Source organism: Thamnophis sirtalis, unplaced genomic scaffold (genome assembly GCF_051295495.1).
Source record: "Thamnophis sirtalis isolate CommonGarterSnake01/CBP01778 unplaced genomic scaffold, rThaSir2_p1.2 scaffold_3, whole genome shotgun sequence".
In the NCBI taxonomy this organism is placed as follows: domain Eukaryota; kingdom Metazoa; phylum Chordata; class Lepidosauria; order Squamata; family Natricidae; genus Thamnophis; species Thamnophis sirtalis.
The window spans coordinates 103,578,330-103,597,034 of NW_028261383.1; the positions used below are offsets into that span (position 1 = coordinate 103,578,330).

Consider the following 18,705-nt stretch of genomic DNA (forward strand, 5'->3'; position numbering starts at 1 on the left):
TATCAAAGTCGTGCGCACACAAACTTGGGTGTTACAAGAATGTTAATAATATAACAGGAGGATGAAAATACAATACCTTGAGTCTAGAAGTATTTTGTACAGAAAGACAAAAATACATAAAGAGAAACACATGTGAGCACACCAAATGTCTGGGTGCATGTCAGTCACTCTAGAAGTCTTCATGGGAAATTGGAACAAGTAGGTGAAAATGGGCTGGAAGAGAGGCTGGGGTGAGTGACTCAGATATTTAGATCTCCAATTTCATCAAGGTCCACCTCTGGTATGAAAGTCCTTTCATCAAAATGGATTGTGTGAATAATTGTGCTACAAACTCCAACAGATTACTATGAGAGAAGGGTCATGTCCAGGTGCAAATGTAGAGCCTGAAGATGCAGTGGTGTAAACTAAATGTTGCCTCAGAACTTACATATATTTCAAATCAAGTGCCTGTTGTCACACTTGTACATTAGCCATACTTATATAACAGCATACCTCTCTGTTCTCTTTCCAGCGCCATCTGTCCCCAGAGGAATTTTACCAGGTGTTTGGCATGACTATTGCTGAATTTGATCGCCTGGCTTTGTGGAAAAGAAATGAATTGAAGAAGCAGGCTCGGCTATTTTGAAAACAGTATATATAAAAACTATATAAATATCTCTATATAGAAGCTCTGTATAGTACAGAGTAGAATCTCTGGCTGTTCTCTTTGGAAGCCTGTAGAGTGAACCGAAGTCTCACAGATATTTTTATGCTCTTTGTTTCTTTTATTCTTTTTTTAAAAAAAGAGTAACTCTTATTTGGGAAACTTTTCAAGTGTGGGGAGGATGTGGGAACCTGTTTTATACTGAGCTGTTTCTTTTTCTTACATCAATGTTGAGAACCTTGGGCATTATCATAGCTCACCCTTGAGCCTCTTAAAAGCAAGTCTGGAGAGATAGGATGATGGAACTGGGGGCATGTTTTGATAGAGCCAATCATCCTTATACACCTGCCCCCACCCCATGGCTTCAGAATAACTGGAGTATGCTGCTCAATCAGGCCAAGGATTTATCTCAACCTGCCTTTTGTTTCTAATAGTAGCTCAACAAAATAGTAGCTAATAGTAGCTCAACAAAATGCAAAAGATATTTGAACAACAAATATCTTTTGCATTTTTCTATTATTTTCCTCACTATCTTAATCATCTCCAATATATATATATGAATGTTTGCTGGATAGATTTTGGTTTTATTTGTATCCCTTTATACCAGGGATCTTGAGATCTTGGTGTAAGATCTCAACACGCACGTGTATATGTGTGTGATTTTGCACCAAGATTTAAACATGCTCATATAAAAGGATACAAATAAAATCAAAATCTATTCAGTCAGCATTCTTTTTTTTTTTCTTATAGCAGACATCCAAATGACTCTTGGAAATTAAAAAGATGGGCTTTAAAGTGATGAGCAACCATATGCTTTATGTTCCTTCCTGCAGCATCCAGAAATCAGATTGATTACCTCTATGTATGGAGGCTTTATATAGCTATTATTGAGAGTAACCATCTTTAAAACGGTTTATAAATATTAGCTTGCAAAATTTCTTTTTTCTCTGAGTTACAGTGACATACAGCTGTCTTCCATACCTCTTCAGAGATTTGTAGAAAGCAATGCACTGAAACACTTACTAAAATTTATTCTGATTCAGCAGATACTCCTACATTCAGGGAATAGGAAGTTAGGTTTCTTGGAATACATAATTATATCCTCAACTAAATATTTAGGTACTTTAACACAATTTTGGATATCATTTACATTTGCACAGATCTATATTCAGCCTTCCCCAATCTAGTGGTCTTCAACCTTGCTGGACTAAAACTTCCAGAAGTCATACTGAACTATGGACACTTGTAGAGACTAGTTTGGGGGTACAATCTGTGATATACACCCAATTATAATCTTCATTTCCATTATTTCAATTTCCTCTTCTTTTACTAGTCACTTTAAGCAGTCAATTTAAAAAAACTGCTATAAAAGAGCTTAACCTTACAAACTTGAGATCAAACTTTTGAAAAGGGGGGGATAACAGGGAATAACTGGCACCACTGTCCAATTCTCAAACAAAACAGTTCTATATACTAATCAGCGGTTTGTTGAATAAATCATAATAGTGGAAAGCTATTAACCATAGTTTAAAAGATACAGTGACTTGATTCACATAATATGTTAAGCTAAAATCCAATAAACTATATTATGGCTTAGCATGATATGTGAAGCTTGTCACTGTTGTTTTTTAAATAAACTTTGGCTATGGCTGTTGGAAAAAGAATGAAGCTTTACCCAGGCAGATGTGATGTTCAAAGTATTACATCTGAACTTTTATGTGAGTTTTATATATGTTTTCTGAAAACAGCAGTCATATTAGGAATCAAACTTTGAACTTTCAAACATGTATAAAAACTGTTGGATTACGGGGGGAAAAGAGTTTGGAAAAACCTTGGCACTTGTAATGTCTTGTTCATCTTTAATTTAACTAATTTAATTGCATACAGTATGTCTGGCCTTTCATGGTCACTAGCCACATTTCTGATATTGTGTCAAATCAGTAGGGTCAACTCCTAAATGAAGAAATGTTCATGGAATGTTTTGATTTGGGAGATTGTATGTTTGTTCTTTCTTAAAAGAAAAAGAAATTTCTTACCTAATACACTGTTTGAACAAAATAATTGTGAGTTGTCTCATATTGTTTTCTTATTGTTTCCTTCTTCTTTGAATGAATTGGCTCCAAAGCTGAATCTATTATTTCCAACCAGGTGGGCAAATGCATTTCTCTCTCTATAAGAATACAACACATTTTCCCCAGGAAGAAATGAGTACGGTAATTCTATATTCTACTTACCCTAGCTGAGAGAATGCAGATTACATATAGAAAGTAATACTGCTTTTTACCAAATAAAATTGCATATTGTATTACTCATATTAGCTAAGAAAATCTTGTAGCTCCTCATCATCCCCTAAGCACATCAGCAATTTTCACGCTCTTCCTATACAAATGTATAACCCTCTTCTTACATACTGTGTCTAAAGTGCACTCAAAGAAATTTATTTCAGAATTGGCAATATGAAGGTTATGTCAAAGTATTGATTTAGGGATGCCAAACAACAAAACGAAAATAAATTTTTGGCCAGTAACCACAGATCCTAACTTCTTCATGCGATCAAATAATATTTACAATATTGAGTTAATAATTCAGTTTCATTTAGTGCATTAGTAAATTTGTCTGGTCATATTTATATTGATTTGTATTGATGTCAGAGAATTCTGATAAGATCTAAAATATATGCTGAGTTCCAGGTGGGCCAAAGCTGCTGTAAAACATCTTCTGCTCCATGGAAGACAGACATACTGTGGTAAAACAAGATTGGAGTGTAAATGCTTCCATTAAAGAGTCTGAAGTCATCACTTGACTTAATATTTATGGAACATTTTTCAAATTCAAAACAATTTCCAGATGTTAGTTTATTCCAAAGGAAGGTCAGTTAAATTTACAGCTGGGCAAGTAGAATTGAAATTCTACATAAAAGGTGAAGTTTTTGGATAATCATATCTTTTTCAGCTCTAATGACTTACTTTACAAAGTACCCTATGACAACAAAAGCAACTAAGCCTTCCTGTTTGACAAGTAAATGTTATGTATGGAAGGTGAATCTGATGCTGTTTGCCTATAACCATGAAATATGCAGAAGCGAACACTTTAAAAATTGCATGTACAGAAAATATTTGTCAAACCAATGGCTGTACTGTAATATTCTGCTTTACTAATGTAGCTGCTCAAGGACTACCAAATGCTATGGTTTTTTTATTCAAGGAGCTTATCAAGTAGAAACTGGGTGTGTTTGGTGTGGGCATCATCTTCACTAGCAATATGATGGATTGAGGCCAATAGTTCTTTAAATGGATGTATTCTTTTGATAAGGACATTAATAATCATGCTTCATTAAGCATGCTTAATTCTTCATTTAAATGTCTTCAGATGAGCTCCTACCTTAAGGGAGTCTTCCCCAACCTTGATAGTGTTTCAAGAAATGGTTGAATCTGTAGCTCATCACTAGAGGATGCAGGACAGAGAGAACCACAGGGCAGGCAGAGCTTTGCTCAGGACCTCCTTGTGTTACAGGGCACAAGAGAAGAGCAGAAAAGGAGGACAGGGATAGGGCACAACATAGGACAATGTCTCTCAGGAAACCATGATGCAAAGGAGGCTAAACATTGTTACTGCCAAAACCCACAATAACAAGGATGTCCTCTGGGAAGGAAAAGTTCTGCCAGCTATACTCTGCCCCTTGGGGCCAAGATGAAGAAACTGCTGGATTCTCTACAGATCTCTCTCAACATATCTCACTTATAAGCCAGAAGGCATGCCCAGCCAGGTCTATTCTGTTCCTGACTCTAAGTTATTCTTGTGTCCAAAGAATCCAATCACAGGATCTGCTGCAAGCCGACTGCTTTCCATTTGTGATGGTCCTAGAGAGGGTCGCCAAATCCCAATCCAGGGACCAGCACCGGTTCTCAGCATGTCAGTAACTAGGCCATGCAACAAGCAAACCTTTGTCTACAGGATGCAGGCAGCACATGTGAAACCACACCCCTCCGCTCCATGAAAAAAACTTTCTCCACTGATCCCTGATGCCCAAAAGGTTGGGGCCCATTGCCCTAGGCCTAGGAGATATGAGAGACTTAAGCTTAAATCTTAAACTTGATGTGAATCCTCAAACATCCATGTTTCTCATTAATTATATCTGCAGAAAAATGGCAAGTTGTTCCCTCCCCCCCACTCTGTGTGGCCAAAAATATAACTAGTCAGCTTTTAGTCCACATTCCATTAAAGGTAATTTGAAATGGATCTAAATTGCAGGAATTTTAGCATCATATGAGAAGATAATATATAGTGAGTTAAACATTGAAACGTTTATTTTCCTTTTAAACAGAAGTGTTAATATCACTTTTAAAAAATGGCACAATTGGAAATAATTTTTAAGCATAGTTGACTTTTTGGGGAAGATAAATTTTAGCAAGCTTCAGATGATTAGATTCAATATTTTTATTTATTTTTAATTCAATACAAAGCAAATGAGATATTGTTGTTCTGGGTAATGAAATTTGTGGCCAAGTCTTAGATAAATGGGGAAAAAAATTCTTTTAGAAAATGTTTTGAATGTACGTTTAATGGCATTGTTTATTATTCTTCATTTTTTATTTAGTAAAGATGTTTGCATTGATGGAGAACTTTTATACATATTAACATGCAAATCCCCCCCCCCTTTCAGGTTTATAAACTATGTAAATTTGTTAGCCTTGGTTTTACAAAATGTCAATGCATTATAGGATATGGATCACTTTCTCAGCTAAAGAAAAGAAGAAAGTAATTCTGGAAGCAAAATTCTACTTTCCAGAAAATAAATAAATAAATAAATAAACACACACACACACACACACACACACACACACACACACACACACACAAACACAAACATTCTGTGGAACCAGGAATGAATTGGAAATGCTATCCCCAGAATGAGGATGAGCTATTTGTGCCTAATCTCAGCCATGAAAATCAGGTTGGGTGGTCTCTATTCAGCTCTAGAGCTTTGGGAGTTGGGTTTTTTTTTCATAATTCCTACTGCTGTTTTTGCTTCACTTCCAATGGATTAGTTGACTCACAGCATATGATGTATGTCTGGCACATATGGATGCACTCACAAAATAATCTCCTTCACAAAATCTATTAATCCATTTAATCTAAACCTAATGTACTTCAGAAAGGTTCACAAATTGAACCATGAAATCATACACACACACACACACACACACACATATAGAGTGATCGCTTATCAGACAATTTTTAGATTAGATATTCCAGTTTAGTATATTCTTTGTTACAATATAGGTTTTTGCAATATACTGCCATACAAAATACAGTATACTAGCTGATAGTTAGCCCTTTAAAAGATCTGATGTTTTATAAAATGAATTTGGGTTGCCTAGAATTGTGGAATGCCAACAGGTTTAATTAAGACCTCTCTTAATTTTAAAATCTGAACCAAATATATTTGTCATTCAGAAACTCTTAAACTACTAACATTATTGGAAAAATAATTTGAGAGTTCCAAATTTACAATCAATACTGCTACTAAGATAATAGATAGAAAACTTGCAAGTAATGTGAAATAAAGAATTAGAATCTCCTGCTTTGGCAAATCAATAGCCTAGAGTTTTAATGAATGTTAAATTGATGTTAAATTGATGTCTTATAATCTATTTTTTTTAAGCCAGTTTGGAATTGTTGGAAGAAATATCCATTTGTGTGCAGTTCCAAGTGGGAAGAAAGACACTGGAAACATGGATACTATTTGGAAAGATGGTTTAATAGTGGACAGGACCACATGGTTTGAGGTCCTGGGCGAAAAAGAACAGAATGAGAGAGAGAGATTTATACCAGAGGTGGATTGCCAATTTTGTTGCTACAGGTTCGGGTGCGCTCCTGTGCTCCCACACCACTTCTGCACATGCGCAGAAGCATCTGGGCAGGTGGGTGGAGCCTCCCACTGCCGCTACTATCAGTTCAGCCAATCTGGGCCAAACTGGCAACAACCCACTTCTGATTTATATCCTCTCTTGGGTTCCACCTTGGAGTTTCCTGTTCCTGTGCAAGAAATGTATTCAAATTTGTTGTCAGACTCCCATGGAGCCATGTGGGGTAACTTTGTAGGTTGTCTTGAGTCCCAGGCTTGGTTGGGTGATGTAATCTTCCCAGGTGCCATGTGGTGAGATGGGTAGAGGGCTAATCCTACTATGTCCTGAGGGTGAAGGTCTTTGGTGTTGTAGATAAGCAGGCCCAGCCTTTGGTGTCAGGCTGGCACCACAATATCTGCTGGGGCAGGGGCAAGTAGCTGAGGCTCTGACTTATGTCTTTAGAAACATCTTTCTCCTTTAGGGAAAATCTAATATAATATAATATTCTGACTAGAATATTTCCTAGAATATTTCATTTTTCTAGGAAAGGGGTGGGTGCTAACCTCCTACAGTATAGTAGTGAAAGTGTTGACCTAGAAAGCGGGAGACAGTGAATTTTAGAAGCCCTGCCCCTTAGGTATGAAAATTTCTCAGCTTTGGGCCAGTCACTCAGTTCAATCCATCTCACAGGGTTGAGAAGAAAATAAGAGGCAGGTCTTTAAATGTTTTCACCATTAAAAAGATGGATAACAACAACAATAACCACCACCGAAGATTTTGCAACGACAAAGTCAAAACTTTCACATTTAATATGTGAATCAGGGGTGGGTTTCAACCGGTTCGCGGCGGTCCCTGCGAACCGGTTGGTCGGCGAACCTGGAAGTAAGTAACTTCCGGGAACGGCGAAGGGCCCACCCACCCGCCCGTGTTCCTTACCCGGTTTTGATGAGTTCTGCGCTTCCACGCATGCGCAGGACGCATACAGCGCCTGCGCGATCCTCCAGGAGCAGCTGGAGCATCGCACAGATGCTAGTACACATGCGTGTGCTGCGCGCGTGCACGAGGACGCCGCCGGCCCCGTTCCAACCGAACCAGTTGGAACGGGGCGAGAAACCCACCCCTGATGTGAATGCAGCAAAATCGCACAAACTGATTATAAAGCTAGACACAACCGAGTTGCTAAATTAATCCTCTGGTCATTATGAAAAAAATATGAATTACTTGTATCCAAAATGTCATGCAAACATAAAGTGGAAAAAGTTACCAAAAATGAGAAGGTGAAGATCTTGTGGGACTTTCGAATGCAGACAGATCGTCATTTGGAACACAACACGCCAGATATCACAGTTGTCAAAAACCAAAACATACAATTTATTGATATCACAGTACCAGGAGATGCCCACTTGAAGAAAAAAACCTGGAAAAATCACAAAATATGGCAACCTGGCCATTGAAACTAAGCAGTTATGGATGAAGCATGTAACAGTGATACCCGTTGTCATCGGGGCAGTTGGTACCATATCCAAGAATTTTACAAAATACATCAAGAAATTGCAGCTTCCTGCAATAACACCAGTGGAACTGCAAAAAACTGTGCTATTCAGAACATCATACATTATAAGAAGATACTTAGTTGCTACCTAGGACGCTGGTAGCAACCCGTATCAACCACTAGCACCAGTTAATGGTATTTGTGATACAGTTTTAAATGTTCAGTTGACTTGAGTTTCATGTTTAATTAATGAAAGAAATAATATCTTAAAACGTATAGTAGTATAGCAAAATATTACTTTGTGTTTAGTGCTAACTCAGAGGATGGGTACTGTAATAAGGCTTGGGTTTTTATTCCAATGTAATGGAATTGATATTTTGGATTGGACACTAATATTTTAGCTTATTTACAGTAGCACTGTTAATTCTTAAAACTGTGAAATGAGTATTAGGAAAAGAAACAATGGTTAAAAAATCTTATCCTATAGATTTGTCTATTCAGTTCTGTTTTTCCTTTCCTTTACAGTTCTTTTTGCCCCAATTTTCATTTAACTTTTAACTGTATAAGGTCAATGTGTTCATATTAAAAGCATGTAAAAATGTAAACAATAGGTGCCCCAAAATGTAGCATAGACAAAATGAAGACAAACGTAATACACAATAAATCAATCAGTGTGGTAGTAAATCCAAGGCTGCCACATTCAAGCTAAATTTGAACTCACCCTGACAATAATCTTGCAAAGAAACGTATGGATGGCTGAAATCTAGCATATTTACCTGGGATTAATATTTCATATAAAACAGATTTGAGTTTTGCTTCTCAGACTGTGAATCACTGCCAACAGGATGACTGCACCACTGTTTCCCTGTGGGATGGATTGCGTGACCACAAAATGAGGCGGGGGAAGGGGGAGCTTCCTGCACCAAATTGCCTACTTTGTGACAAACCCTCAAGCGAATGGTGAGGTATGTCTTCAAGCTGAGTGGTCTATGAATCATACCAAGAACCTCATTTTGTATGGCTTCTCAGTAAGGTGCTGAGAAATGCTGAAAGGTAGGGTTTTCTTTCTTTTCCTTTTCTCTCCTTTCGTATCCTTCCCCCTCCTCTTCTCTGCTTTCTCTTTTCTTTTAACAAGCCTGACCAGGTAGTCCCTGACTTACAACAGTTCATTTAGTGATAATTCAAAGTTACAACGGCACTGAAAAAAAGTGAGTTATGACCATTTTTCATATTAACAACGGTTGCAGTATCCCCATGCGCATGTGGTCAAAATTCAGATACTTGGCAACTGACTCATATTTATGACCATTGCAGTGTCCTTGTGGGGGGGACGTGTGGGGGGGATGTGTGGTCCCCTTTTGTGACCTTCTGATAAGCCAAGTCAATGGGGAAGCCAGATCCACTTAACTACTGTGTTATTAATTTGCCAACTGCAGTGATTCACTAAATAACTGTAGCATGAAAGGTTGTAAAATGGGGAAAACCCACTTAACAAATGTCTCACTTAGCAACAGAAATGTTGGGTTCAATTGTGGTCATAAGTAAAAGACTATCTGTATTAATCACTCTTCACTACTATCGATAATATTATAGGCATGAATAATCTGTGCTGCCAAACTCCCCAACTTTCATTATTGTGTATTAAAATGTTTTATTTTCCATTTTTCATTTTCATACAGTCACATATATACTGTGCATAGCCGGGGCCATACAACATTAAACAATAATCATAGCAATTCCTCTTGTCAACAATACCCCCAAAGATAGAAACCCAATATAACTCTTCCACTCTCCATACACATCTTTCTTCTGCCCCCCCCTCCAACTTTCTATCTTCCCTCCATCATTCCCCTCTACCCTACTTCCCCTCCCCCTCTACCACTCCTCTCTCCCAGTCCACTCCCTCCCTTCCTTCTCACCCTCCCTCCCATCCTCTCTCCCGCCCTCTCTACCCCTCTTTCTCCCAACTTTCATTATTATTGTACTTCTGAATCAGGCATGGATTCCTCCTTTGTCTTTGAATGCTAAAGAGCCTCCAGCCATTCCCTGATATTAAATTTACCATCAGCTCTTCTAGATTGCCTGTTTGGCAGACATTCAGAAATGAAGTAGTACAGTACAGACACCCATCAAGGGCTATCCTTCCCATCAGATTAGTTGCCCCAGCTAGCAGTTGCTGGATGGCAGAAAGCCATTGAGATTGAGTATCTGTCCTCTGCCTGGTTTGCTTGGCTGATGCCCACTGATGTAATGGGTGATGTCCCTCCATCATTTGTGATGATGAAAGAACAAGACACATTCTGTGACACAACTAGACACATTCTACATCTGGAGCTGCATTTGCAAGATGGTGTGGGTTTGTATGTGTTTTGTTATTCTTAGGCAACAGAACACTCCGGCCAAGCAGCCCTTAACTGAATCCCATTAGAATTCAGCAACCTATCTGGGTAGAGAATATATGATAGGTTTGCAATATATCCATTCTCCACCACCACCCCTTTTTCTTTCTTTCTTTCCTTACTTTCATGTCAGTGTTGCCTCCTATTGACTACCTTGGATTTTCAGAAGTCGCTTGCCCTTGCCTTCTTAGCGCCGAGGGAAAGTGACTAGCCCAAAGACACCTAGCTGGATTGGAGCCTAAAGCAGGGCAATTAATAGTTTCTAGCCTGTTTCCTTAATCACTATACTAAACTGGCTCTTCTACCCCCATTTGTACATGTACAATAAGCTCTGGTGCTGCCACTTCTAAGAACCTTTCTTGCCTGCAGCTAACCTTGCTGTAAATGTGTCCTAGCAATATTCTGGCATATCCTCACAAACTTGCTTTCATCTCATCCTTAGCCTAGAAGTGAAACGGCTTTGCTTTGGCTTACAAGGAGGTTTCAAAGTGCGGACAAGTGTTAGGTTTTGTCTTGGAAAGGATTCAGGTAGCAGGCAGTGACAGCACAGTACAGACAGAATTGGTGGTGTTGAGAGCAATTTTCAAGCCAGGATAGTTTTTCTGCTGAACCAAAGAAGGGCTGACTGAGGTTCAATTCAGCATTGGATCACAGCCCTAACTCTACTTAGGAGGGGACTGCCTATACAGGGGAGGATACCTGAAAACAACATGCATCCTGTCTGCTTCAACAATGCATTGCATTTTTATTACTTCGAAGACAAGTATTATCCTACACTCTCCAATGGCAAAGCAGATTGGCAAAGTATATTCCAAGTGTATTAATCACACACTTCCCAGTCTTTATTACTTTAGTGCCTAGAGTTTCCTATATGAAGTATAAACGCTGTTAGAAAATTAACATGTGATAAGGAAAAATAGGTTCTTGGAGCCATTGGGAAAATTTACTTTGCCAGAATAAAATATTAATGGCATAGGCTTTATAAACTGCCGAATGGTATGTGTCAAATACATGAGGGGGAAAGAGGAGAGGAAAATGTGTACAAAGAGGTATCCTATAGGTCAGTTCTGTGTTTAGGTAAAGGTAAAGGTTGCCCTCGCACATATGTCCTAGTCATTCCCGACTCTAGGAGCGGTGGTCACCTCCGTTTCAAAGCTGAAGAGCCAGCCTTGTCCCAGGAGTCTCCGTGGTCATGTGTCCAGCATGACTAAACGCACGGAACGTTACCTTCCCACCAAAGGTGGTCGCTATTTTTCTACTTGCATTTTTACATGCTTTCGAACTGTTAGGTTGGCCGAAGCTGGGAGAAGTAACGGGAGCTCACTCCGTTACCCGGCGCTGGGGATTCGACCGCCACAAGCTCAGCGTCTTAGCCACTGAGCCACCGGTTCTGTGCTTAGAACTACTATTATATGAATCTTAAGCTTATATTTATTTGAACAGTATTTTGCATTTCCCCCCGGAAAACAACGGGAAATGCGAGTTAAGTAACCAATATCAGACTGGACAAGCATCGCTCGAGATGGGCAGGCACGCACCCATGGAGTGAGGAGGGAGGGGGGAAAGCGCGCGCCACGCAGCGCGGGCAAGCAGGCCACGAGACTGGGCGTCCCCGTACACACGCGCTCCGGGGAGCAGAGACTATTGTTATTGTGTACTGCACAGACGGTCGCACCTGGTCCGGAAGGGCGGGGCAAGCGAGCGGAGTCGACCCAGCACTGGGGAGGTTCGCTCCGCGAAGGGCGCCTCTTGACAGAACGGCGCTAAGACCCGGAGTCTTCCCAAGGCGGAGGAAGCGGCAACTAGGGAGGGACTGCTGCTCGGCGATTGTTTGAGGGAGCCGGCGGAGAGGTTGACATTTGTGTGTGCCGTGGAGCGGCGCGCATCCCTTTGCTTTACTCGGAGCCGGACAGAGCCGAGCCGCTCTAAGAGCTCCCCGCGCTCAGTGGCCGGCTGAGGGCAAGCGATATCGGCAGAGTCGCACGTGCCGCCCGACCTGTCTCCAGCCTCCCGCCGTTCATGCTCCGGACCATGGACAGACTCAGCGGTAAGCCTTTGCCCGAGCCAAGCGTTGCTCCGGCTTAGCTTCGAGGCGTCTTTTTTTTTAAAAATCTGTTTAACGGGACCGGCGGGCTGAGGGAAACGTCAGTTTGTGCTCCCGGGAAACGGCGCCGCTGCTGTTTTTGAAACGCCGTCTTCCTGGCTCCGAGGGACTCCTGCGCCGCTTTGGGAGGAAGACAGGCTAATCGGGGCTGGAGGGGGACGAGGGGGGCTTTAAAAACCGCCGTAGGCTTGCAGCGCATCCCGTAGACGCCGAGCGCTTTCTCTCCCCACCGATCGGTTTGCACCCAGTTTGCCAATAGGAAGCCTTTTTATTTCTGGGCACAAGTGCGGCAAGTTTGTCCCCTGAAACGAGAGCCATCGGTCTGGTCCGGGAAGAGGGGGCGGCAGCCACGCCCACTCGAGCTCGCATTCACGACACGTTCCGCGTGGGGGCAATTCCATTGTGGGGCCCAAACGCGAAGCGGCGGCGGGGGGGAGAGCGAGAGAAAGAAGGGGGCGGGTGGAAAATATAGATGTATAGGTGGGCACGGGAGAAGCGTAAGATTCGGATGGGGGTGGGGAGAACGTCGGAAGCCTAAATGGCAGATTTACCAAATCGACTCGCGCGTGTATACACAGAAGCGTTTGCGTCCGTGCGCGTCATGTTTATGAAGGGGCGACCGCGACCACCTCGCGACAGGAGAAGCAGAATTGTGGGAAGTCCCCCGTTGGGGAAGAAACCTAAAGGATACCAGGGCGAGCTGTGCGCGCCCAAAAGCTTCCACCGCGGCATTGTCTTCTTAATAGGGCTTTGTGTGTGACCTGTGCGCCGGAGGCGGAGGCGAGCGGTTGCCAAATGGCGCTCCTCGAACTTCCTTGGCAGGCCTCAGCGTTGTTTCTTTGCCTTTACTGGAGGCGTCGGGGGCTCCGCTTGAGATTCGGTGCAAAGGCCGTCGAGGGGGTCTGCTCGGACAGCGACTCCTGCAACGTTGGAGTGCCTTAAAGGTGCTTTTTTTTTTTCAAGGGGCAACTGGACTTTCTGGTTTTTCTTTGAAGACGTTTTGCTTCTCATGGAAGACGCTTCTTCAGCTCTGAGTGCATCACTAAATGTCTATGGAGATTCTCATTCATCCCCGGTCATGGCTGTCACAAGAGGCAACTTTCTTTGAAGATGTTTCTCTTCTCATCCAAGAAGCTTTTTCAGCTCCAGTTGCCTCTTGAAAAAAACACCTTTGGGACAACCATGACCTGGATGACTGCGAATCTCCATAGACATTTAGCGATGCACTCAGAGCTGAATAAGCTTCTTGGATGTGAAGCGAAATGTCTTCAAAGAAAAACAACAGAAAGCCCAGTTGTCTCTTGGGACAACCATGATCCGAATGGCTGAGAATCTCCATAGACAATGTTGAAGTGTTGCTGTGGAGAAGGCAAAATGATAGAGCTGCATGTGTTGTTAGGCAACCTGTGTTCCAAAAGACAGCACGTTCTTAAGACCATGGCTACATCTGTGTGCATTGTGCATGAGAGCGAGAGAGAAATCCTCAGGAAAGGGGTCAGGAATTTGTTTCAGCCTTTGAAGGGGTGTGCGTGTTCGAATACAAGGAGATCTAGCCATATTGACTCCATATTTATTCACTATTGTAAATATAAAATTACAAAGGAACCTGGTTCCTATTTCTGAGTTCATTTGGTTACATTACTTTGGGGTAGCTGTTGAAAATGGTGCTAGGTAGAGAGGTTCATAGGAAAATCAGTCTGGAGTGAACTCGGTTCCCATTGACTTCTGGGGAGCCCGTCTCCAACTTGGTGTCTCCCAGATGTATTAAGGACTCCCTCTGCCAGAATTTCCAGACAATGTTGGCTCTGCTACCGAGAATTTTGAGAAGCAGTAATGCAAACACACCTGGAGGCAAGACCCCTGCTGGGGAAGTTTACACCAGAGGTCTGCTCTTAATTTTGATTGGTTTTTTTTTTAAGAGCTGTTTCAAGAGCTGTGTGTGCTGGGTTCATGTATCACTATGCAAAGTATCCATTAACTATCTTGGTGTTATAAGAATCTGCATCTTGTGACCATCTTTCATATTACAGAGAACCTCTTCGAGTCTAGTGATTAAGGCTAGAAAGCTAGAAAGTTTTATTCCTTCCTTAGGCCTGAAAGCCAATTGGGTGATCTAGGAACAGTCACTCTCAGCCAACTCATATAAATAGGTTTATTCTTGTAGGGGAAAATAGGAGGAGGAGGAGGGTGTGTTGAATATGCTTGTCACTTTGAGTTATGGTGGGATGCAAATAAATAAATAAATAAATAAATAAATAAATAAATAAATAAATAAATAAATAAATAAATAAATAAATAAATAAATAAATAAAATGTCTCAGGTATCCACATGATTTCACTTCAGACATAGGTAGAAGAATAAAGCAAAAAAAAAGTGGGGGAGAGAACATCAATTCATGTATTGATCAAGTATTGATCAAGTAATTGTGCAACGAGAAGATCCTTAAATTGATTTGCCTATTTTAAGGCTACTAACAGAAGAGAATATTTGTAGCTCAGGATTGAACTGTTGGTGCTCTCTGAGTTTGTTTGTTTTCTTGCAGACGGTTCATAATCCAACTAAGAAACTTCTTCAGGGCTTTGGGGAGAGGGGTTTGCTGTCTGTTTCAATACAGTGGCTTACTTTGTGACAAACCCGACTCTTTGCTAGCATTGAAGATGTTGCGTAGTTGGGTAATGAAACAACTAAGCTCAGAGGATCCCACTGTATTTTAAGATTGCATTTCCCCAAAATGGAATAATCCTAATGTTTTGAGCTTCAATCCCCATAATTCTCAGACAGCATGGTCTAGAAGTTAGAGCTAACAACTGAAAGGTCCTAAGTTGGGAAATAGTAGTTGAGATGATGTGTCCATATTTTGAGAAGGTGGACTTTTGCAATTCAATTACTAAAAGGATATTGTACCTTTATTTTTAAGGTTATTTTGGGGGGGGAGGGGGGCTTACACTTTTTACTGCAATATTTGAGCGACGGCAAGAAACACTTTCCATGCTTTGTGACTCCTGACAACTTTCCTTTTATTTCTCATTTGGATGCTATAGCAATTTTGCCCTTTTTTCATCTCATTCATGAGGCAGTAATAGACAGATCTGTTCACAGAACCAGATCTTGGAATTGCTTAGACTAGGAAATTAATTCTGGCATAGGATTTTGCAGGCTACATCCCTCTCATAAGCTTCACAAATTCTGAAATCCACTCCTCTACTTGCAACAGAATACCTTATGCCACCAGGCTTGAAATTTGGGGCTTGGACAACCTAGAACTACGCTAGTTAAGGTTTGACCTAAGCGAAGTACACAAAATTGTCTGCTACAACATCCTACCTGTCAATGACTACTTCAGCTTCAACCGCAATAATACACAGGCAAACAATAGATACAAACTCAAGGTAAACCACTCCAAACTTGATTGCAGAAAATATGACTTCAGCAACAGAGTGGTTAATACCTGGAATGCTCTACCTGACTGTTGTTACTTCCTCAAACACCCATAACTTTAACCTCAAACTGTCTAGTGTGGACCTCACCCCTTTCCTAAGAGGTTTGTAAGCGGGCATTCATAAGCGCACCTGCGTGCCTACCGTCCCTGTCCCGTTGTCTGCATTTATTCATACCCACTTCCTGTGTCCATGTCCATGTTTATACTTATACCAGTTATCTTGTACATGTTTGACAAAATGAATGAATGAATGAAAAATAAATAAATAAATAGATGGATGGATGGATGTATATATGCTGATAGATAGATAGCTAGATAGATAGAGAGATAGATAGATAAAGAGAGAGAGAGAGAGAGAGATTAGATATATAGATTAGATAGATATAGATATATAGATATACACACACATATACATATATACACATACATACATACACACACACACACACACACACACACACACACACACACTTCACAGGAGAGAACTTTAGGGAAATTTTTCATGGGAAGGATACAGAAGCAGCAACAATTACTTTATTACAAGTGACCATCCATAGAATAGAACAGTTGTTGGGTGTGATATAGACATTCTTGTCTTGGTGAGCTGATTAACAGATGTCAGCATGATTTTTTTTTTAAAAAAAAAGTCTTTGTAGCAGATTACTCCCTCACTCTCTCTCTCTCTAGAAACTGCCATTCAATGGAATCTTAACTGTTCATGTCTGGAAATGCTATGTATATCTCCTCTATATACAGGGTGCACATTCCGACAATAGTCTGAGCAGCTGTGAGGACAGCCTTGATGGGTTCCTTGCTATGATATGTGACTATAAATAAACCCTCTTCTGCACTTGACCACCATTGGCTTCTACTAAAACATGCAAACTTTTTGACTGGAGATGAGTTTCAGTAGAAAAATAACATAATACAGTGCTGTAGCAGCTGTATTGGGTGTTCAGGACACTGGCACCAAGAAATAGGAAAATAAATTTCCTCTTTCCTGCTTACATGGGTGGTACTAATATGATCTTACTTACCGTGTGTGGTACTAATATGATCTTTGCTTTGGTGGGGTTGAAATCAGAGTGGAATAATACTGCAATCCTGGAAAAGCCACCCATGCTCCCTTTCCTTATAAAGAAAAAAAGGTCTATAATGGCACACTTCCTTTATGGAACATGGAAATGGTGATGACTCTGGCCCTATTTCCTACCTGGGAGCTACCCATCTGATTCTATCCTGGCCTTATCTTGTTACACTGTTTATTGTTAAGGTAAGAGTGAAGATCCAGTGTCCTTCAGAGGTTGTGATTATTATTTCCATCATCTCTGTTCATAGCCCTTGCTGGTTGGGGATGATGGTCTAAAGTCCATCACTCTCTGAAGTGACTTTCCTCACCCTGAACTCAAGGTTTGCCATTCAGAAGCTCAGAATAACAGTCTTGGAAATCAGTTTCTCGGCTCCATTTTTGCAACCCTTTTGAAATAGAAAACATTTATGTTGCCTAGTAATAAGAACAGATAGTAGAATGCTTACAAATATTTTACCAGCTTGATCCCGGTAGAGAAACTTCTTAAATACTGAAAACGTTCTGAAATATAATGAAATAGCTTGTCAAGTGACCAAGTGTATATACCTTGGTTACTGGCACAAACTGGATTACATATTATTGTTGTTATTACATTGTATTATAATTATCCTTTTCAATTAAGGCTATAGCAACTTATGTGACATGTCTTCTTTCTTTTTAACCCTCTAAATTAGACTGGGAAATAGTGACTTGACCAAAGTAACTTAGCATGCTTCATGGGAGAGAAATGTTAGTCTATGGAAATCAGCCCACTTCACCTGATTTTGTCACATGGAAGTTTATGCCTTTTAATTAAAAAAAATGTTGGTCAGACTCCTAATTTTAGCAGCTTTTGTGCTTGAGGGCAGATTGAACCTGCATTATTCAATTTTCATGCAAAACCTTAAAACACCCAATGATGGCTAACCTTTTTGTTGTTGGGCACCAAAAATGCACACTACCTCACATGCGTATGCATGCACAACCCAACCTCCATGCTCCACACACACATACGCCGTACTGTCACCTCCAAGCTGAGCTTGGTATTTCCTCCAGGGGGGCCATTAGGCTCATTTTTAGCCCTCCCCAGCCTCCAGATGCTTTCTTGAAACCTGGGGAGGGCGAAAATGGCTTCCCCCGGCCATCCGGAAGGCCGAAAATCAACTGGTCATTGTGCACATGCACGCTGGAGCTGACGTGCTGGCAGATATGGCTCCATGTTACCACAGGTCCTCTATCACAGCACTACACTGTGCCAAATAAATTATAATACAGATAGATCTTGACTTCGGATCAGTCCCTTATCCAGTGTTCAAAGTTACTACAGATCTCCCTAGAGCTATTAATTTCTTTTCAAGGCAGGATAAAGCAGGGTCTTCTTTTTAATCCATTTTTATATATTTATGATCCCAAACTCAATCTCTGGTCCTCTGAACAGGTTGCAAAATGGAAGAAGGTAGCCAAAGCTTGGTGATTGTTTATCTAAAATATCACTGAGTATGTTATTTAGAGGTAACATAGGACCAGGTTATCTGAGGGTCCATCTCTTGCCGGTCACATCTACCCGACCGATTAGGGCGGAGAGGCAGGGAATGCAGCGGGTCCCATCCCCAAGGGAGATACACCGGGTGGGACCCTGAAGAAGGGCCTTCTCCGTGGTGGCTCACTCTCTCTGGAACATCATTCCCCCAGAGAATAGAACAGTCCCC

The 18,705-nt window shown here is 41.0% G+C and overlaps 2 protein-coding genes across 2 annotated transcripts in view; both read left to right on the plus strand.

Annotated features, from left to right (window-relative positions):
* The window catches only part of ABLIM3 (actin binding LIM protein family member 3), a 178,160-nt gene extending 177,209 nt beyond the window's left edge, over positions 1-951 (plus strand). The window contains exon 24 of the mRNA XM_087709634.1: positions 512-951. Within this exon, the coding sequence (XP_087565760.1) occupies positions 512-625 (114 nt within the window). The 3' untranslated portion in view covers positions 626-951. The remainder of the gene's footprint in view (positions 1-511) is intronic.
* Positions 952-12,208: 11,257 nt separating this feature from the next.
* Positions 12,209-18,705, plus strand: part of AFAP1L1 (actin filament associated protein 1 like 1) — a 78,633-nt gene continuing 72,136 nt past the window's right edge. Inside the window, exon 1 of the mRNA XM_087709635.1 lies at positions 12,209-12,430. Within this exon, the coding sequence (XP_087565761.1) occupies positions 12,403-12,430 (28 nt within the window). The 5' untranslated portion in view covers positions 12,209-12,402. The remainder of the gene's footprint in view (positions 12,431-18,705) is intronic.